Source organism: Panthera pardus, unplaced genomic scaffold (genome assembly GCF_024362965.1).
Source record: "Panthera pardus isolate Hobbes unplaced genomic scaffold, ASM2436296v1 HiC_scaffold_11, whole genome shotgun sequence".
NCBI lineage: Eukaryota > Metazoa > Chordata > Mammalia > Carnivora > Felidae > Panthera > Panthera pardus.
Window position 1 is genome coordinate 90,882,456 of NW_026526666.1, and position 21,188 is coordinate 90,903,643.

Below are 21,188 nucleotides of genomic sequence, written 5' to 3' on the forward strand. Positions count from 1 at the left end.
ATCCTTTCTTTGTTCTGGAAACCCTTGTGCTGTGGGTACTGTCATTCCAGTGTAGGCAGCAAAGTGAAAGAACTTGCCCCCGTTCATAGAAACGACAGTGCAATGGAGCAGAGGCAGGCACCCCCGTCTCTCTGACCCACAGTCCGTGCTTTTTAGCCTCCTCCGCGTATCGCAAAGTTAAACAGATGTTATTGGTGCCCTGTTTGTATCCTCTGAGCATTTAAGGTCCCAGCACGTGCCCTGGGGCTTTCTCTCAGCCCTGCAAGGGCAGGTTGGAAGTGCCGAGCTGTCATCTTTCTGGGAGCAGCCCTTGGCCAATGAAGGATGAGAGTTGGTGAGTAAACGCCACAGCTCCCTCACCTGCCGGCAGGAGGATGGATGGAGGGGCGTCTTCTGCTGGGCCTCCTGGTGGCCCCGGGGCGGGGCGCAGGGGTGGGGGTTGGGCCCTGGTTGCCCCTGATGGCGAGCTGCTACATAACTTACCTTTTATCAGCTTCCCTCCTTCTCCTGTCCCACTTCCCCACTCTCCGCCTGGTGCCTTCTGGGTTCCTTTCACAAACCACAGGTGCACAAATCCTTTTCTCAGGGTCTGCCTTTGGAAAACCCAACCCAAGACACAAAGTATGGCTTGCACATCCTGGAGACACGTAAGCTGACTTCAGGTGGTACTGGGGAGCGTTTAAAGCTCAACAGCTCCCGTGTGGATTTAAACAACTGTTTAGGACATAATAGTAGAGATAACATATAAATTGTGAAGGTGGTAGGAGTTGTCTTTTTGCCCTGGCAAGAATGAATGCGTGTAGTTTTAATTTTTTTTTTTAATGTGTATGTATTTATTTTGAGAGAGAGAGGGAGAGAGAGAAAGGGAAGGGAAAGGGCAGAGAGAGAGGGAGACAGAGAATCCCAAGCAGGCTCCACATTCTGCACAGAGCCCGACATGGGGCTTGAACCCACGAACTGAGAGATCATGACCTGAGCTGAAATCAAGAATAGATGCTTAACTGACTGAGCCACCCAAGTGCCCATAGTTTTTTGTTGTTTTTTTTTTTAAGTTTATTTATTTTGAGAGAGAGAGAGTGCAAGCAGAGTAGGGACAAAGAGAGAGGAGAGAGAATCTGAAACAGGCTCCACATTGTCAGTGCAGAGCCTGATGTGGGGCTTGAACCCACAAACTGTGAGTTCATGACCTCAGCCGAAATCAGGAATCTGATGCTTAACCGACCGAGCTGCCCAGGGGCCCCCAAGCACCCCTTAGTTTTAATTTTCTCTCCCAGCATCGGCATGGCTGGACTCCCCTTTCTGCCAGGACTGCCAGAAAGTTCAGAGAGAAATCAGCTCGATTGCATTTTCTCCCCTGAAGAAGGGCACACTTCTGACGTGGTTTCTCATCTTTCTGAGTTCGCATTTGACTAGTGTGTGTTGAGTCACTAGCATTGGCTGTGTTCGAATGTTGTCAGGAAGTCGGAAACGTATTATAAACAAAGGATGTCATTAAGTATAGGGGTTTTGGAATCGGATGTATGTGGATTCAAATCCCAGCCCCACAACCTGGGGACCTTGAGCAATCACGCCACGCCTTGCACCCTCGGCTTCCTTAATCTATAAATGTGGATGACAGGGGCCTACTTCCTAGTGAGGATCAAATGAACTGAATCCATATAGATCACCAAGCAGAGCTTGTCAGCTGGTAAGTGTTCAATGTTTACGATTATGATTATTACCTTCATAGGGACTATCATTCCAATGAGGCAAGGAGCAGACTTGGAGAACCCTGTATACCCAATATCAGGTGCAATCCTGAGCCCAGTTCTCAGGCCAGATAATCAGGAATGGAAAGATCACCATCGCCAAGCTAGGCTGAAGCTCTGTGAAGGCAAGGAGCATGTCTGTGTTGTTTGCCACAAAATTCCTAAGACCTGGTTTGGTGCCTGGCACCTACTCAACACAATCAACCCTTGAACATGAGCGTTAGGGGCACCAACCCCCTGCGCGGTAAAACATCCGTGTATAATTTGTGACCCCTCCCCAAATTTAGCAAATAGCCTCCTAAAGACTGGAAGACTTACTGATAACATAAAACAGTCAATTAACTGTTAACATATTTATGTTGTGTGTATTATGTTAAAATAAATATGTTAACAATTGACGTATTTGATATTATATGCACCGTATACTATATTCTTACAATAAAGTAAGCTAAAGAAATGTTATTAAAAAAAAAACATAAGGAGGGGCACCTGGGTGGTTCAATTGGTTGAGCATCCCACTCTTAATTTCGGCTCAGGTCATGATCTCACAGTTCGTGAGATCGAGTCCTACATCAGGCTCTGCGCTGACAGCGTGGAGCCTATTTGGGATTCTCTGTCTCCCTCTCTCTCTGCCCCTTCCCCTCTCTCTCTCTCTCTCAAAATAAATACATAAAAAAAAAGTATCATCTTTAAAAAAAAGAAAAGAAAATCTTAAGGAAAATACATTTCCTGTATTTATCCCCAAAAAATCTGCATGTAAGTGGACCCATGCAATTTAAACCTGTCTTGTTCAAGGGTCAACTGGATTTGCTGGATGAATGAATGAATGAACGAACGAACAGCTCCACTGGACCAGGACATGGAGCTCTGTCTGTCGGAGCTGTGTGGCAAGAGTGTCACAGGGCCCTTGAAGGCCTTCTTGCTGTGAGTTTCAGGACCCAGAGGCATACTTTTCTCTAATAGCAACCCAGACCGGACTGCGTCCCATTCTATAGCTAAGAAGACAGAGACACAGAGATACAAAGCAGTTTGTCCAAAGTCACGCAGGTAACGAGTGAAGAAGCCCCCGGGTCAGCAGGATACCCCTTCCTCCCCGCCGGACTCCATCTGCCCTCCTGGGCCCAGAGTCCAATTCTTCCCAGAGAAACAAGCTTGTTTCATTCTCTTCCTCACTGACCACAAAGACTCAGTTCTGTCCTCAGAAATGTTTGGAAAGTTTTATTTAAATGTCTTGTGTTCCCTTTTAACCAACACCAAAAAGAGAAAAAAAAAATTTTGCCGTTCCAAACAGGGGTGTCGCTTCAGAGAGGAGTGGGCGTGCGTGTTAAGAGCTGGGAAGTGTCCGGCCACCCTGGGGTTGGATGGCCAGTCCCAGTTTACTTCCTGGGAGCCCCTGGCGGCCTCGGAATGAGTGAGCAAACCCCCATCCTGCAGGGAAGGACTCGGTCTCCCCTGCGGGTAGGGACATGAGCATGATGGGGCCTGGTGGTTCCAAGAGGGGAGGGGAGTGGGAAGGTCAGATCCGGAATGTTCCATGGAAGCTTCGGGGCCTCCAGGCCTGGAGAAATATGTTTGCTAGAAAAATAAGATGCTTTGAGAATTTCGGCAGTCTGTGTTCTCTGCCTGCCCAAGAGAAACCTACTCTGTTGGCCAAAGGGGCAGCAGGGAGGGATCAGAGGCCGGAGGCCAGGAATGGGTCTGGTGCCAGTGGAGGATTCCAGAGGGGAGCGAGGCGGGCAGCAGACTTTGGTTTCCTGGGTCCTCTTTCTGGCAGCTGTTGAGGCTGTGAAGGCCCCCCGCCTCCCCAGCCCTTGAGGTGTGGGCTCCCAGGTGGTGGGCAGTGCTGAGAGAGGGAGGCTGGCCATCTGTCATAGGCTAGTGGGTGCCTGGGCCGCGGGCCCTCAGAACAGGATGCCCAAGGAGGGCAGGGCCAGCAGGAGGAACAGGGGACCTGGTGAAGGGCCACCTGCCGAGCTGGCCGAGGCACAGTGGTCAAGGTTGGCACCGATGCAGGCCGCGTAAGCCATCACGTGGGGAATGTAGTTCTGCTCGTGGACGCCATGTAGCAGGTGCGCCATGGGACCCTTGGCGAAGACCGCCACGTCCTCCCCACCGTGGGTCTCATGGCGCAGGGGCACAGCAGACTGCGCCTGGTAGTTGTTGTGAGCTGTGGGCCAGAAGAAACACTTGCTGAGAGCCTGCCAGGGGACTGGCAGTCTGCAGCCACTTCCCCCCCGCTCTTTCAGGCTGGCTCACATGCCCTCGTTTCATAGAGGAGGAAACCGAGGCTCAGTGCCGGGAAGTCATTTTGTGTAAGGCCACGGGATTTGGGCCTGAGTCCGTTCTGACACAGAAGCCTGTACCCTCAACCCCCAGAAGAGAAAAATCAACCTCAGCTGGGCTGTTTCAATTCGAAGGGAACAGTCAACCCGGGAGAGCCTCCTACCATTGGCTGCACAGTTAGACCCCCATGGGCTACTGGGGCCATCATGAGCAAATGAATATTCAACAGGAGGGAACCAGATGAATACACTGAGAAGGCTCAGATTTTGGAATATTATATAGCCCATAAAAATGGCAGTGTAACAGAGCAGGCACCTGCACGTGCCGGGCACTACACGAAGCTCCTCAGACCCAGTTAGTCCTTCAGACAACCCTGGGAGCTAGAATTCTTTTAAGGAGGAAAGGGAAGCTGGGGAAGACCACGTTGATGCCCAAGGTCACAGAGCTGCTCAATCGTACAAGGGGGTTTGAACTGGGATTGCTCTGACTAAAGTCATGGCTCTTAGGAGACCCCTGACCTTGGGGTCTCCTACAGGGAGCCTGCAGGGTTCCCAAGCCCATCCCCAAGGGGCACCGTGTCCCCTCCCAGCTCTGGACTTTGACAATCTCACCGTAGTCCACCATGGAGACGTTCTCTCGCTCACCGCCTACTACCTTGTAGCCAGGCCCATTGCCATACAGGATGGAGGTGAAGGGCTTCTTATCTGTGTCACTCACCATGGGGGCCAGACCTGCACAGAAAGGCATTGGCCCCGGAGTCATGTTGGAGTCCCCAAGCCCCAGCCTGGCAACCCTCAAGTCCCCTTTGAACTACTCCATGAAGCCACCTTCTAAACCTGGCTTACTTCCAACTAACCACCCCTCAGTTTTCACTGTGCCCACATCCCCCTCATCTGGTATTCCACCTGGCTGTCTGTCCATCCACCCAGCCCTCACCAGTCCATCCATCCATCCTCTCTCTCATTCTTCTATCCACCCATCACACAGGTAGCCACTCATGCACTTGACCCTACACCCCCCACCCATCCATAACTTCTCTGTCCTACCCAATTCTCATGGATCCCACACGGGCCAGGCCCCGAGCTTGCTGGCTCTCCCACCCTGCGCCTGCTCCCAGACGGGCAGCCTGGGAGTGCCCAGTGTCCACCCCAACAGAGGCCCACCTACCAAAGATAGAGTTGCCACGGGGGGTATACCCGCCGAAAGTGAAGACATGGGAGTGGTCTGCAGTGACGATGGTCAGTGTGTCTTCCACGGACGTCATGGCGCCTGCCTGTCCAATCGCCTGGTCCATCTCTACTGCCTCATGCAGCGCCTGCTTGGCCTTGCCTTCGTGATGCCCGTGGTCAATCCTGCCTCCTTGAGACACCGAGGCAGAGGGCTCGGGTGAAGGGGAGGGAAGATCGGTGCCCCCAGGCCCCACCACGCTACTGCTGGATCAACCTTTCTTTGATGGGGAACTGCCATGCGCCGTGTACCACGCCAGGCACTTTATGTGGCATTCAACCTTTACAGCGGCTCAGAGAAGGTAGGCTGTAGACCAAGGGCTCATGCACAGAGAGAGCAAAGCCAGATCCACCTGACTGAAAACTCTGTGCTCTGTCTGTGACCCCATGGGGCTCTCAGTGCAGCATCTTCAGCTGCTTGAAGGAGTCTGAGACCTCAGACAGACAGAGAAGGGAACCAGCAAGCCTGAGGTCCTACCGAGTGCCAGGCACAACAAGCCGGTGTCTTATTTCCCCATAACAACAATCCTGGGCAGAAATGGGCACAATCGGCCCCATTTACAGATGGAGCAAATGAGGCCTGGGGGCAGAAGTGACGCGGCCAAGGTGGGAGTAGCGGGATTTGAATTCAGGCATGACTCTCATTCTCAGTGCCCATGACAAGCCTTCATAAAGGCCTCTGAAGCCTGGATCCTGTGCCGCCTCTCCTATATGAGCGCAAGATGCTTGGCTTTGAGCCTGGCTTTAAAGGTCATGGCTCAGGGCTACATGACCTGAGGGGACCCCTCCTTGTCTCTAACAGGAGAAGGATGCCTGAGTGGACACTCCCAACTCTGAGGGTCCTGAGCCGGGGCGGCCTGGCCGCCCTCGCTTCCCACTGGCCTGAGCCTCACCACTCTGGCCTGGCAGGCTGGCAGGGTGGGTCCTCCCTTTGTTGTGGCTCTGGGAGCAGTCACAAAGAGAAATGCTCCCAGGGGAGCCTGTGCTCACCACCATTGGTTCCTGGCTGGGTCCTTGGCGTCAGAGGCCTGTTCAGGCCAGGCTGAGACCTGCCATGCTTAAGTGGGAACCCTGGGGTTTGGCGAGAAAGCGGCCAAGCCGGCTTGGCTGCCACTGGCCTCTGGAAGGCAGAGGGGCCTGAGTGTGTGTATATGTGTGGTGAGAGTATATGTGCAAGTGTGTGTGTGTGTGTGTGTGTGTGTGTGTGTGTGTACCTCTAGAGTTCAGTGAGGCAACATCAGGAACCACAGAAGACAATGGCTATTAGAACTTTGGAAGATTCCGGAAACTTTATCACTTCCTCACACTTCCTATTGTTATTGACTTAGCTATTGTGTAATCATAATAATGGTAATAATAGAAACACGGAAGATTTATTCTCTGCTGGGCCCTGTTCCAAGTACTTTATGTCTCTGAACGCAATGGATGCTAATAACCCTTCGAAGACTATTTTTGGCCTCATTTTACAGAAATGTACAGGTAGAGGCCGCAGCAGCGAAGAACACAAGCCCGACTCCAGTGCTTCCCATCAGCGCTGGGAAACCCTGTGAACGTTGGCACGCAGCACTGCCAATCCCCAAAGTTCTGGCTGTCCCAATCTGGGGGACCCGGGACATCCCAGGGCCTGCCCTGGGTCTCCTTTCAGGCACAGGACTCACGAATCTGACGCTGGCCCCACACGTGCCTAGGAACGGCAGATACGCACCATCCAGCTGAGGGCTCCCGCAGACTGATGGGCGTGTGTGGACAAGGACCCCGGGCCTGTTCCTTGAGCCCAGCCAGGCAGCCACTCAGATGCAGGGGGGTCCATCAGGGCCTACTAATTTGTCTTTTGGAAGGAGTGAAGTTCAGGGGCCTTGGGGAGGGACCCCCAGAAGGAAGGCTCCTGGGAAGTCTTCTTGGACTAGTCAGCCTGACGGGCCATCCTCAGGCCCAAAGGAGAACGGCTTGCTGGGCTGGGGGCTTCAACACCCTGCGTACCCCATCTTCCCCAAAAGGAATCTCCTTCTCCCCAAAAGTAGACAGCTGTCTACCCCATCCCCCGACCCCAGGAAGCTCCCAGGGAAGTGGCCCTGAGGCCAAGCCTGGGGCCCTACCTTCCACCAGCAAGAAGAAGCCTTTGGGGTTCTTGCTCAGGATCTTGATGGCAATCTCCACCATCTCGGAGAGTGACGGGTCAGTCGTGCTGTTCCTGTTCAGCTCGTACTGCATGTCCCCCGGCTCAAAGAGACCTGAGGACACAGGACAATATGGATGGTGAGTTCTCATGACTCTGCAAGGAGGGCCCCGAAGGAGCCCGGGCTATCTCAGGGAACACAGGTTGGGCGCATACAGCTTGGGGTGAGAGCAAGTAGGGGGGCAGGGGGAAGCTCCTGTGGGCCCAGATGTGCCCAGTGCTTTGAGAACACGCCTCCTTTTACCTTTGCAGCCACACTATGGGGAAGGGCTCACCGAAGTCCATTTTACAGAGAAGGAGACTGAGGCACCGGTGCTCAGTAGCTTGGTATCTTCGGCTGCTAAGTGGGAGATCTGGGACTTAAGCCCATCAGCCCAGCCCCAAGCCTGAAGGCCTCCAGGCATGGCACCGCAGCCCCCAGGCTGAGGGCACGGATTCAATGGGGCAGATTGCGTGTGCACCTACGCGTCATTTACAGGTCAGGTGTGAAGGGTATAGTGTCCTGTGTGGTAAAATGGTAGAAGGTTTGGCTCACTGTCTGGTTTCCTCAGTTGTGAAATAAGACTGATCCATTCTTTGACCATGTCACAAGATTCCACATGTACCGGGGTGGTATTTCTAGTCCGGGATGTTCTTTTAGAACACCTTACCCCTTCTGTGAGTGGGGGCACAGTCAAGCAAGAGCTCTAATGAACAGAATGCTCACCGTGTGCCACAGGCCGTCCTAAGTGCTTTGGAAGCACATAGGTGCCAGCCTCCAAGATGGCACCCCATAGTCCCTGTCTTCTGGAATTCACGCCCTTGTGTGTCCCCTCCCACACCAAGACTATCCTGTGTGTCCAACAGAATACTGCAGAAATGATGGTATGTGACCTCCAGGCCAGGGCATAAAATATTACAGCCTTAGCCGTACATACTCTTCTGAGGGAAGCCAGCTGCCATGTTATAAGGACACTTCAGCAGCTCTATGGAGATCTCCATGTGGCGAGGAACTGAAGCTTCCTGACAACAGCCTGCGCCAACTTGCGAACCTTAGGAGTGAGCCATTACGGAAGCCCCAGCCCCAGTCAAGCCTTCGGATGACTGCAACCTCATGGGAGACCCAGTGGAGCTGCTCCCAAATTCCTGACCCCAAGAAACTGTGTGAAGTAATAATATTAACTCGTATTTTAAACTGTTAAGTTTGGAGATCGTTTGCTACACGGTAACAAGTAATTTATTTATTTATTTTTTAAATGTTTATTTTTGAGAGAGAGAGAGAGACAGACAGACAGACAGAGCATGAGTGGAGGAGGGGCAGAGAGAGAGGGAGACACAGAATCCAAAACAGACTCCAGGCTCTGAGCTGTCAGCACAGAGCCCGAGGCAGGGCTTGAACTCCAGAATGGCGAGATCATGATCTGAGCCAATGTCGGTCGGTCGCTCAACCAACCGAGCCACCCAGTCGCCCCAACAAGTAATTTACACAGTGCATTGGCTCACGTGTACTCATGGCAGCCCTGAGGTAGGCCCCATCATTAGCCTCATTTTACATTATTCCTACTTTACAGAAGAGAAAACTGAGGCGCTGAAAGGAGAAACCACCTGCTCAAGGTTGCAGAGCTCATATGTGGTAGAGTGGGATTTGAACCCAGCACTCTGGCTCTGAGATCCATGAGTGGGCCTGCTGTGCTGCATGGGAACATGTATAACTCTACACACCTGTGTGTGCTATAGGGTGTGTGCTGTGTGACCCAGGCAAGCAGAGGGCTGTGTGTGTGTGGTCTGTCTAGGGGATCCTCCCAGGTGCCCAGCTTTGAGCCCATAACCTCCAATGATACACCCAGGACCTAGAGGTGTGCTCTTTGGAAAAGGTTTGTAGGAAATTTTGCCACCACTCACTGGGCACAGCAGCCAGGTGGGAAAGGGGACCCAGGTGTCGGCGTGGTGGTGCGCAGGGCCTCATTCCACCTCACCAGGGCCCTGGCTCCCCACTCCCCGGGGGACATCCCCCAGTCAAGACCAGCAGAGACAACCCGGCTGGCTTCTGCCCTGGCCATACAGCAGGGCTGGCTCCAGGCTTCCTGCCCCAGCCGGGGTTTGGATTTACCTGGGCCCTGATGTTAATGAGCTGAGTGGGATGCCACAGGTCCCTTCCCCAACCTGAGCGTTCCTTTCCCTTTGTGCTCAACGGAACCATTCACTTTGCACAGCCAGCAGATTTCAGGCCCAGTTCTATGAACCAGACCCCCTTCCTCACCTCTCCCAGGTCCTCGACCTGAGAGCAAAGGTCCCTAAGTAGAGGGAGGGCTGGGACCTTGGCCCCTCAGGTGCTGGACTCACAGCCCCAGCCCCAGGGCACCCGGCTGGGTGTCCCCTACTCCACACCCTCCACTTACCCAAGAGGTAGTCCACGCTGTAGGGGTCAAGGGTCAGGAGTTCGGTGCGGTTCCAGACATAGTGGGAGTGCTAGGAGGAAAGGCCAGTGTCAGCCACGTGGGAGCTGGGGGGTTGGGAGGACAGAGCCCAGTGGGTCTCAGGGACCGGGGCACATATTTGTTTCCTTCAGTCATTTACTAACCCCTCCCTGAGGACCTCCCATCTCTGCCTTCAAGAAGTGACATATAGGCAATTCTAATGCAAGGGAAGAGAATTCCGAGAGACCAGGAGGCACTGTGGGCCCAGAGGCAGGATCAGGGAGGGCCTCCTGGTGGAGGTGATGTCCTAATGGGGCCCTGGAGGACAAGAAGCCATCCATCAGCCTGGGGTCAGGGAGGAGAGTTTCAAATAGCAGGGAGGGATCATGGAGCCAAGAAGAGGAAGGTGCAGGTCACCAGGGGCCTTGAGCACCCACTGAGGGGTGTGGGCTGTGTGTGTTCTAGAAGCTGTGGCGAGCTAAGGAGGAAGTGAAACCCTAGGTCTCCCCCAGCAACCTCATCTAAGAGGCTGATAAAGGAAATGCGGACAGAGGCCGCAGGAAGAGGCTGGCTGACTTAACTGGAGATGTCACCACTCAGCACCAGAGCCAGGGGCTACAGTACCGCCAGGAATCAGCTGTGCATCCTCAGGACAGCCCCTTGCCTTCTCTGGGCAATAGCATTGGGATCTGTGGTTTTGGAGCCTCAGTGACTGTTAGGGAAGGAGGGCGGGAAGGCTGAGGAAGTGGGGTTCCCCACCCCCGCTTTGCTGAGCTGGTTCTCCTGTGTTACCTCATTCAGGTCTCACGTCAGCCCTACGAGGGAGATACTGTTATTCCCATTTTGCAGACAAGGATACTGAGTCACAGATGACAGAGCCACTGGGAGTCTGACTTCAGCATCCACTGTTCAGGCATGATTTTCGAGGTATGTATGGCCTACCTGGGAACCCACAGGGACACCCTGTCCGTTGACTGGTGTGGGTCCTGTCTCTCCCTCTTGGAGTGTAGATTGAGCTCCAGGGTTAAGCACCTGCCCAGGCCAGAAGGACTAAATCCTAGCCCCATGTCCCACATAAAGAAACTGAGGCTGGGAGGGGCAGTGTCTCTCTGGCTTGGGCCAGGAAGGGGCTCCGGCCCGGCCAGAGCTGACTCAGAGGAACGGAAAAGGTTCAAAGCGACTCAGTCCCACCCTCATCTACCCTGTGGGGGCCATCCCCAGGCCCCTGCCTCCACCTCACTCTTGGCCCAGCCCCATCCCACAAGGCGTCCCTGGGGGCCAGTCCTGGAACCCTCAGAAACCCAACCCCAGAGTGACATCAAAGTGGCTCCCAGGCTGCTCCCCACTGTCTTCAGCCCTGACCACAGTCATTTCCAGACCCCAGCTGCCCCAGGCCCAGCGGCTGCCAGAACCACTCCAGGGAGCCAGCACTCAGGCCCTTCCAACGCTCCAGCCTCCCGTCCCCAGCACGTGCCCTCACCAGGGCCAAAGCCAACTCAAGATGGACGGCTTCCACCTCCCACCGTGGCTCGAACCCTCCCCTTCCTGCCACCTCCTCCTCTACTCCTCCTCCTCCTCAAGGCTTCTCAGCCCCTCCCTGTGGTCTGTCCCCTCTGGGTTCCCGTAGGTCCCGGGCTTCCAGCCATCCAAGCACACAGAGATCCACATTCCTTTGACCATCTGATTCATCCCTTGGAATTCATGCCCGGCGAGGGGTCCCACACACAGTAGGGGCTCAAGTGGCCTCAATGTCCATGCAGGTGACTCTCTGGCCCCCTCTCTTCACTGCCTAGTTCTCCTGGGTGCCCTCCTCTGAAGGGAGGGATTAATTGAGCATGTATTATGTGCCACTCATGTATCTGTTAGATCATTGGAACCCCTCAAGGTAAGAATTATGACCCCCCACTTACAGAGGAAGAAACAAACTGAGATCCAGAGAGAGGTTCCCCAGAGCCCCATTCCTGCAGCCACCTGGCCCCTGAATGGGTTACCTTGTGTCTCGGTTTGAAGCTTTTCCAGATGTCAACGAGGTTCAGGCCGTCCAGCCTCGTGCCCCTGGCCTTCTCGTCCATCTCATACTCCACATCGGTTCTATTCTTGGGGAACATGTACTTCCGGCCACCCCCCATGATCACCTAAAGGGGACAGGAAGCATCAGTACCCCAGGGTTCCAAGCCTCAAGAGCTGGGCTCCTGAAGGCACCGGGAATAGTGTGAATGCTTCTCCAGCTTAGAGAGTCTTTTTTTATTTTTTATTTTTTTTACATTTATTTATTTTTGATAGAGACAGAGCACAATTGGGGGAGGGGCAGAGAGAAAAAGGAGGCACAAAATCCGAAGCAAGCTCCAGGCTCCAAGCTGTCAGCACAGAGCCCGATGAGGGGCTCGAACCCACAAACCATGAGATCATGACCCGAGCCGAAGTCGGACGCTTAACCGACTGAGTCACCCAGGTGCCCCTCCAGCTTGGAGAGTCTTGGTTCCGGTCCACACTGCCTGCCCTGAGCCTCTGCTTTTCCAAGCGGGGAGATGAAATCATGAGTCTATTGAGACCACGGTTTGGGGCTTCTGGGTGAAATACTAGAGGTACTGGTAACTTCTCCTACTTGGTTTTCCAGAAGCCTGACTCAGCTCCCACTTGCATAAGATAACACGTCTACAGAACACTAACCGCATGTCAGGTACTAAACACTCCAGGTACATTTTTTTTTTTTAACTTTTTAAAATGTTTATTTTTGAGAGAGAGAGAGAGAGAGAGACACAGAGTGAGCGGGGGAGGGGCAGAGAAAGAGGGAGACACAGAATCGGAAGCAGGGTCCAGGCTCTGAGCTGTCAGCACAGAGCCCGACGCGGGCTCAAACCCATGAACCGCGAGATCATGACCTGAGCCGAAGTCGGACGCTTAACCAACTGAGCCACTCAGGTGCCCCTTCAGATACATTATCTTAATCCACTTCATACCAAGGCTGCAGGGGAACCTGTGTCCCCATTTTCCAACTAAAGAAAGGGGAACAGAAATGTGATCTTTCTCCCCTAAGGCCACACAGTAAGGGACACGGCCAGGATTTGATCGTGAGGCTTCCCTGACCCCAGCACTGGGACCCTGGTGCATCTGCAGGGCCGAGGACAGGGCCTCCAAGAGCCTCCTCTCCCCTGTGGGAGACAGAATGCCACAGGCGAGAGGCCTCTGCCAGGGAGGTCTCGGGACAGCCCAGCTGGAAGCCTGGGCAAACAGTGGCCAGTGCTCACGTCTGTGTAGTCCCCGCCAGGCTAATTTTACTCACCACGGCTGGCTGTGCGCGGGCGGACGGACGCGGGACTGTTTGTTTTCCTTGGGAGTCCATGTTTGAAGTCCTGACTATTTTTAAAATAGGGCCAAGAACACAACAGCCGCCGCCTGCGGTGACCGCCACACCGGTGTCCTCCTGTCACCGCGGGCGCCAGGCCAGGCCGCCGCCCCTCGACACCTTGGGAGAGCAGAACCCGGCCATGGCTGGCCTCAGCTCCACTGTCCCAGGCCTGGCATTTCCTAGTACTGTTCTCGCCCTTCCGCTTCATTCCCTCCTCAGAACCCAGGGGTCCGGGCCGACGGTGGAGGTGGGGATGGCACCCACGGCCACCCTGGGTCACGGGGAGCTGGAAAGGGCACGGGCTTGGAAGTCCAACTTGGGTTTGATTCTGACTCTATTGCTTACTGACCAAGGGCCGGTCACTTCCCCTCTCTGAGCCTCGGTTTCCTTATCTGTAAAATGGAAGTAACAACCACCCACGGGATTGCCACGGAAGGAAATGCAGTGATGCGATATAGTCCCAGCACCCGGGTGCAGCCCCAGTGGGCAGTGTTGTCGCTAGCAGAAGTGGTGGATATCGGAGTATTTCCAGAGAGGCGAGTTCCTCACTGCCAGCCCCAGCCAGGAGCTCTGGGGGCAGGGCAGGCTGCGAGGGGAAGGAGAGGGGACCCCGGGTCACCGGCCCCGGCTCCCCACCCCTGTTCCCACAGAACCTGACCCCTTGGCATTTTCAGAGTGGAAAATGAAGCCCCCAATCTTCTTGCCTGGAGCCTCATCATTTCCAGCCCCAGCAGGGACTTCACACGCTCATTAAACTCCCAAATAACAGACTTGCTGTTTGGCTTTGGGGTTTGGGTTTGTGTCTTTCTTTCTTTCTTTCCTTTTTTTTTTTTAGCAAAAGATATTTATTTTCAGGGCGGACACCAGGAGTTGTGTTTCATGTGCAGCCGGGGGGCTGGGGGGCTTTGGGAAGGTTGAGATGCGGGAGCAGACGGGAGGGAAGGGGCGAGAGGAGAGAGGAAGGAGGGCAGTCTTCACCCTGGCCCACCTCTTCACTCATGCCCCAGCTGACGCCCCAGCGGCCTGAGGACCCCCGTCCACCCTCACCCCACGGAGAACTCTTCCCTAAGCTCCTGTCCCCCTCTCCGGCTGTTCCTGGCACATCTCCCCAAGGAGCAGCCCCGTAATTACACCCTGCACTTGTAAAACAAATGTTCTCACATCCATGACCTCATCTCGGCCTCCAGCGGCCCCGGGAGGGGGGCAGGTGGGGCTCTCTATTCTTGTTGCACAGGTGGGGAAACTGAGGCTCAGGAAGGCGAAGCAGCTTGCCCCAGGATGCGCGTCAGGTGGAGGCAAAACCAGGACAGAGGCTCAGATACAGATACAGGCTCACGAGGAGGGATCAACGGGACTGTTCGTCCTGAACCCACCGCCTGGGAAAAGGAAGTCATGGGTGGGTAGAAGGGCCTTGGAGGCTGGGGGGAAGCCTTGCATGGGGGACAGAGGCAGGTCTGGGAGCCAGTGCAAACTGGCTGGTGTCTGGTGGAGGTAGAAGCAGGTGAGGGGTAGGTGGGACCCGGGGGCTTTCTTTGAGCCTCGCCGAAACCCCATTTTAGGTTCAGGGAGCTAAAGTCCCCTCGCCCCCTCACCAGACCCCAGCAGTGGGTAACAAGAGCCTAAAAAAAGAACAGCTGGATGTCCTCATGTAAGAACAGCTTAGGGACCCCTCTGAGCACCACGTGGACAGTATCTGGGCTGTAGGTGTGCACCTGCACGCGTAAGCCTGCTCAGTCTGCCGAAGCTATGTTGCAGGGCAGGGGTATGTGGCTCGTGCATAAGGCTAGCACTTTCTGAGTCCTCACTAGGTGTCAGGGACTTACTCAACTCTGAGGGATTATTTTATTTGGATCTCTCAATGGGCTTACAAGTTAGGTACATTTTACAAACGGCCTATAAAAGGAATGGGTATAGAGGTTAAGCAACTGACCCAGGGTCACACAGCTAGCAAGGATTTGAAGCCAGGAAGTTTAAAAACGAGAGCTTGTGCTAACCACGGCCCACACCACCCTTTCTCTGGGTTCGCTAGTTGAGTGTGTGGGGCACGTGCCTGTCAGTGCACGTGTGAGTGTGCAGGGCAGGTACTCCCCTCAGATGGCCACTGTGTCACCCCTACCTCCCCGTGTGGGGGTGGGGGGCTGGTGGTGCAGCGCCAGATTCCAATTTACAGAATAATCCCTGGGCGCCTGATTCTTGGGGTGTGGTGGTATAGCCACATCAGGGTTTATCCCTCGGCCCCACCGCAGAGAAAGCTTCCAGCGCTTTCCTGCCCCAACCGCAAATCCCCTAATGGGCTGGGAGCCTCCCAGGTGTGTGGGGAGCCAGGCCGAGCTGCTTTTCCTGAGCCAGCAGAGGCCTGAGGCCCAAGGCCCGAGGCCCACCGGAGGCCCGGCCTCACAAGCCCGCCCGTGCCCGATCGAGCTGCACCCCCACACTCGCCTCGATGTCCCTGACGTTGTGCATGAGCTGGTAGGCGATGTCCTTGCAGCCCTGACTCAGGGCCTCCGGGGGCATCTCGTTGTCTGAGTACCAGTCGCGGTCAGCAGAGTGGGCGTAGGCGGCACTGGGGGTGGCGTGGTTCACTCTCGTGGTGGTCACAATGCCCACAGATTTGCCTGGGGTGCGGGAGAGGACAGTTGGCTTTGTCTGGGAATGGGGATGTCCCAGCTGCCTTCTCCCTCCCTCTCCTGACTAAAGACTGGCTTCCCGTCAGTTCAACAGACTGCCTGGGCCTCAGTCTCCCCACCAGTACTGAAGGAAGGGGTTGGTAGGCGGAGTGGTGGCTTCTGAATATCTGGGCAGCACAGCTCAGACACTCTGCCTCTGTGGCCCTCCCCTTCTTGAGAGCCCTCAAGCTGTGAGCGCCTGGGCCAGAATCCTCCCCTCCATCACTCACCCCACGGACCCTGCCTGGGTCCCCTGCAAGAACACGGGGGCTCTCCTAGGGGCCCTCAGGTGGTGTGGCTCTGTCACTTTCCCAGTCAGCCTCATACTCTGACCCCAGAGGTCCTGGGACACGGGCCAGGGCCTCCCCTGCTTCCAGGGAGAAGGGAGAAGTAGACACTGAACTCCCACCGGGCTACGTCCCTTACCTTTTCCTCACACCAGATGTATGAGGGGGCAAGGTTTTCATGCTCGTTTTAGAGTCAAATAAATAGACTCAGGCAAATGAGCCGGGACCAGAACCCACAGCTGAGTAACCCCCTAAGCCACTAGCCCACCCTGTCATGGAAGGGATCCCATGAATATCTCACAGATGCCCAGACATCAAAGCTGGAAGATCCCTGGAGAGCATCTTTCTCTGCCCTCTCCCCATTATACAGTGGGGCAGACTGAGGCCCAGATACAGCTGGGCCCCATTCCCTGCCACTACCCCCACTCACCAGAGTCCTTGGCCCAGCGCAGGATGGAGGTGACTTCGTTCCCCTGAGTTGTGTTGCACTGGGTTCTCTGGGTGGCTGCGCTCACCCCCACAGTGCCCTCGTTGGCCTTGACCCCACATAAGTAGGCGGTGGCGGTGCCTGCACTGTCCGGGACCTGAGCGTTGGTGTTGTATGTCTGCAGGTGGGAAAGGAGGGGCAGGAGTCGGCCGGGCCTTGCTGGTGGCCTTCACATCACCCCCACTCACACCGTGGGGGCTGGGGCATGATGGAGACAGAGGCCTCCTATGGCCTTGGCTGAGCCCTGCTACCTGCAGAGGTTCCCCCAGAGCCACAGCATCACCTGGCTGCCAGCTTCCTGCCCCCACTCCCTGTGCCCTGGCAGCCAGGGCAGCAGGAAGGGGCGAATACAACCCTCCAACATGCAGAGGAGTGGGGGCTGGTCACTCAGGCCTCCCTCCGGGTCTGGGGCCATGGAAGCCAGCAACGGGGAGGCGGAAGCAAGTAAGTCCGGAGCAGAGCGGGGGGGGGGGGGGGGGGGGGGGGGGGTAAGGGGGGCGGGGGGGGGGTAAGGAGGGGGCGACAGGGCTGCTGAGTTCTTGAAAAAGTGAGGTGAGGGAGGCTGGGGAAAAGGAAGGAAAAGGGAAGAGAAGCGAGATCTAGAACGGAGGAAATGGGGAAGAGCCCCCCTCCCCCATTCAGACTTCTAGCTGAGACCCTGAAACTATTTGCCCGTCTTCCTTCCCACCAGCCTGAGAGCCACGGAAAACATTCCAGGCCCTGCCATTCCCCCAGCAGTGAGCCCTGGGCCTGATCCAGAGGGTCCAGAGGATCAGTATCACAGAGCACCACCAGCACCAGCCCCTACGACCCCAGCAGCAAGAGCCGTAGGGAGAAATCTAATTCACTTCCGGAGGCGCCTGGGGAGAGAACGAACACAACGGATCCGGATTTGGCGCGGAAGCATATAAACTGCGCGATTCCGTCTACAGCAAGGACAGAAGCAGAGCAGCTCATCTGCGGTGTCGGAAGCCAGTGGGCGTCGGGTGGGGGGTGGAACGAGGGACTGGAGGAGAGCTGGGGGACTCTTGGCGGCTGTCACGTTCAGTGTCACAGCCTGGACGCTGGTCATACGGACACGTGCGGTTTATACGCTGGCGCACGCACGCTCTCCTCTGTGTGCTTCATACTTCAATTGATTTTTAAATCAATGACTAAAACCCTCAAAATAAAGTCTCGGGAAGCAGCTGCTGCCATGCCCATTTCACAGGGGGGGCCCCCCCACGGAGACCCCAGGAGGGCTGACCGCCTAGCCCGCAGGCTGGATTCCCCTGCCCTTCCTCGGTGCTGCGGGCTTGGGGCCGGAGCTCACCTTGGAGAGGGCCACGTAAGGGAACTTGTCCATCTCCAGCCTGGTCTCCTCCCCGGGATTGTGGTGGAGCTGACCCTTGAGGATGCGGGCGGCCGTCACCGTGGAAACACCCATCCCTGCGGCAGGGGAAGGGGGCGCCTCAGTCTCTCGGGCTCCCCGCCTCTCCATCTCAGGCACCTATAGAACTCTAGTTTTGCCAGGCCTGGCTGGGCAGTGGGCACCGGAGCACGGCTCTGTAAATGTGACCAGGAGGCCCCTTTCTCCCTTCCCTCCCCAGACCCTCAGGGACCGCCTGGCAGAGCAGACCTCTTGGGTCCACAGCCTGGACCCCCATCCCCTTTAAACATGCCTCCCAGGGCCCCAGCCTCTTCAACACAGCCTGGCTCCCCAGGCCCTTCCCTAGGTGCCCCCACCCAGCCCTCTCCTTCGGGCCCCCAGGCCTCACCATCTCCCAGGAACATGATGACATTCTTAGCCACGTTGGTGTTGAGCTTCTGAAGCCTTAGGGCATTTTTCAGGGTCTGTTGAGCTTGGTCCCTCCAGTACTTGGGGTCTTTCTCTTTCTCTATATAGACAGAGAGGCAGAGTTATCCGGCAGGGATGGGGGGCAGCTTCCCATCCCCAGACATTACAGACCCCCAACTTCTCGTGCCCGAGGGCAGGACTGCCTGGACTTGGGGGAGGAAGCAGCAGCCAGTCTCAGACAGTCTCAGACGGCTACCAGGTGGCTTGTCGACAGTTGCCAGGCCAACCCTCCAAACAAGCCTGTGGACGCTGGGCCTTCTCCCCATGTCTCAGACTGAAGAAACCGAGGCCCAGAGATGCCAGCCAACTTGCCCAAGGCCACACAGCTCTGGCTCCACTCTCCAAAACCCATGCTGTTTCCTTCCACCCAGTAGAGACATTCTGCTAAGGCAGCAAATGAATTAATTGTGCAAGCACAATCGGGAGGGTAATGTTTAATCTGTCCGAGAGAACTACTTTCACCTGAAGGAGTCCCCAGATGTATCCAGCCATCAATGATCAACTCTGCTTGGCTTAATCATTAAAGTCAGCAGAAACCTGAGTTACCAACAGCATCGATAGCAGTACTGGAAAGCAGGACTTGCCTTTTGTTTAATGAATCAAATTTAAAGTAGCCACGCACAATGTTATTCCTGTTAGGATAAATTAGCAAAGAGCCTGTTCTGTGTCCCTAACCTTGAGAAACCACGGGAACCAGGAATGCTCTCCTCCCCGCCCCCATCCCCGCCCCCCATGTGTCCAGTAGTCCAGAAAGAATGCAACTGTAGTGCCTGACAGACTTCGGTGGAAACCACAACTACGCCAAGTACCCCCGTGTGGCCAGGTCACCTCCCTGAGTCTCCATTTCCTTCCCTGTCAGATGTGGTTCTTTGTCTATTCCTCCCAGGGTCACGAGGAGGGCTGGATTCGAGAAATTGACTTCCTGACCCACAGGAGATCAACATTCCCCGCCCCCACCCCCAGTAATTCCAGGCCAGAACTGGAATCCCCTCACCCTTTATTTTTCTTTTTAGGTTTATTTTGTTTATTTTGAGAGAGAGAGAGAGAGAGAGAGAGCAAGCAGAAGGAGGGGCAGAAAGAGAGGGAGGCAGAATCCCAAGTAGGCTCCGTGCTGTCAGCACAAAGCCCGACGTAGGGCTCAATCTCAGGAACCATGTGATTGTGACCTGAGCCAAAGCCAAGAGTCTGAGGCTTAACTGACTGAGCCACCCAGGCACCGCCTGGAATCCGTTTCTCTTGCAAGCAGAGGCCCAGGAGCCAAGCCCACCTCCTCACCATGGCAGCCTCCAATGCTGCCACTCTTCCGAAGGTATCTGCTGAGCTCACCAATTTCAGACCCCACAGGCGGAGTCCCCAGCTGGAGTCTTGAGAGCCTCGGCCCTTCTATCTAGCTGTATACCTTTAGGCAAATTCTCTCCATTTGAGTTTCTGCCCCCCAGGAGAACGGGAGTGCATAGACAGTTTTAGGACTGAGATGACGTCTCAACAAATGCCTGTCTCAACAAATGCCTGAGCCAGTGGTTTTGATCAGGGATCCCACTGGCTCAGCGCTGGTTCCCATCTCCTTCCTGCCTCCCTCCACGCATACCACAGTGGCAAGGCTTTGGTCAAGGAGCTTCTTCGGCCATTTGGGTGCCATCTGGGTGGTGATGAACTTCTTGCCGTCTCGATTTTCCTATAACCAGGCCCTCCCTCCCCCTTCCCCAATAGCTTGGCAGACCCCCAGGGGCTGGACTGGCATCAGCCTCCCTGCACTTATTCCTTCGTCTTGACTCAAGCTCTGATCCCAGTTTGCCAGTTTTCCCACTGTGGTTGGTCCCTGGGGACTGAGAGACTGTTCGGTCTTTTTCACCAGAGCCACCCTAGGGCCTGAACCTGAGAAGGGTTTAGTGGATGTCAAACCAACTTCATTGTCAGGGGACTGACTTAAGCAATCATGGCTTTGGACAACCAAGTATCAAAAGGCCATTGTTTTTGGAGAACATTAAATGACATGCACAAATGCTCAGAATATAATGCCACATGAAAAGTACTTGTCAATGTGTACTGTATAATTCCATTCACATGAAGTTTAAAACAGGCAGAACTCATCTATGGTGGCAGGAGTGAGCCTGTGTCATTTTGGCTTGGGGGTAGGGTTGCTTGGGGAGCACCCAGGAAGGCCCTTAAGTGTCCCAAGACTGGAAATGTTCTGTCTTAATCTGGGTGGTGGTTACAAGGACATACAATACGTAAAAACTCATCAAGCTATGCGTTTTAAATTGGTGCACTTTACTTTAAGCTATACTTAAAAAAGAGCGAGAGGACAAGCTAATGCCATCACACACCCAATGGAATGTCTAAAAAGGAACAAATACCAAAGATTGAATTGCTGAATATTTGAAGAGTTTTCATTTCGTTGCTTTTTCATCTTTTCACTTTTCATCCATCTGTTTCATGCACCTTTCACCCAGGTGGGCTATGAGTGCTGAGAAAGCAGGGACTTGGTCTTAGAGCCACTGCTGGTCCCCAAGGATACACACTGAAAGGCACCATGGGACCACAGAGGGGGTGATGGCCTGGGGATCCAGCAGCTCAGGTTCTATCCCTAGCCCTGACTCTCTCCCCGAGGAAGGCCAGTCCCTTCCCTGAACGCTAATTTCCTCATCTGTTGAAAATATTTTTGGGGTGCCCGGGTGGCTCAGTTGGTTAAGCGTCCAACTTTGGCTCAGGTCATGATCTCATGGCTCACGA

The 21,188-nt window shown here is 55.0% G+C and overlaps 1 protein-coding gene across 3 annotated transcripts in view; it reads right to left on the reverse strand.

The window, feature by feature from the left end:
- Window positions 1-2,951: 2,951 nt before the first annotated feature.
- Window positions 2,952-21,188, reverse strand: part of ALPL (alkaline phosphatase, biomineralization associated) — a 58,350-nt gene continuing 40,113 nt past the window's right edge. For all 3 annotated transcript variants that reach the window (XM_019461680.2, XM_053898849.1, XM_053898848.1), the window contains exons 3-12: window positions 18,376-18,495; window positions 17,931-18,046; window positions 16,562-16,736; window positions 15,618-15,793; window positions 11,821-11,964; window positions 9,812-9,881; window positions 7,354-7,488; window positions 5,199-5,390; window positions 4,643-4,762; window positions 2,952-3,915 (exon numbers count right to left, since the gene is read on the reverse strand). In XM_019461680.2, coding sequence (XP_019317225.1) covers window positions 3,650-3,915; window positions 4,643-4,762; window positions 5,199-5,390; window positions 7,354-7,488; window positions 9,812-9,881; window positions 11,821-11,964; window positions 15,618-15,793; window positions 16,562-16,736; window positions 17,931-18,046; window positions 18,376-18,495 — 1,514 coding nt within the window. In that variant the 3' untranslated portion in view covers window positions 2,952-3,649. The remainder of the gene's footprint in view (window positions 3,916-4,642; window positions 4,763-5,198; window positions 5,391-7,353; window positions 7,489-9,811; window positions 9,882-11,820; window positions 11,965-15,617; window positions 15,794-16,561; window positions 16,737-17,930; window positions 18,047-18,375; window positions 18,496-21,188) is intronic.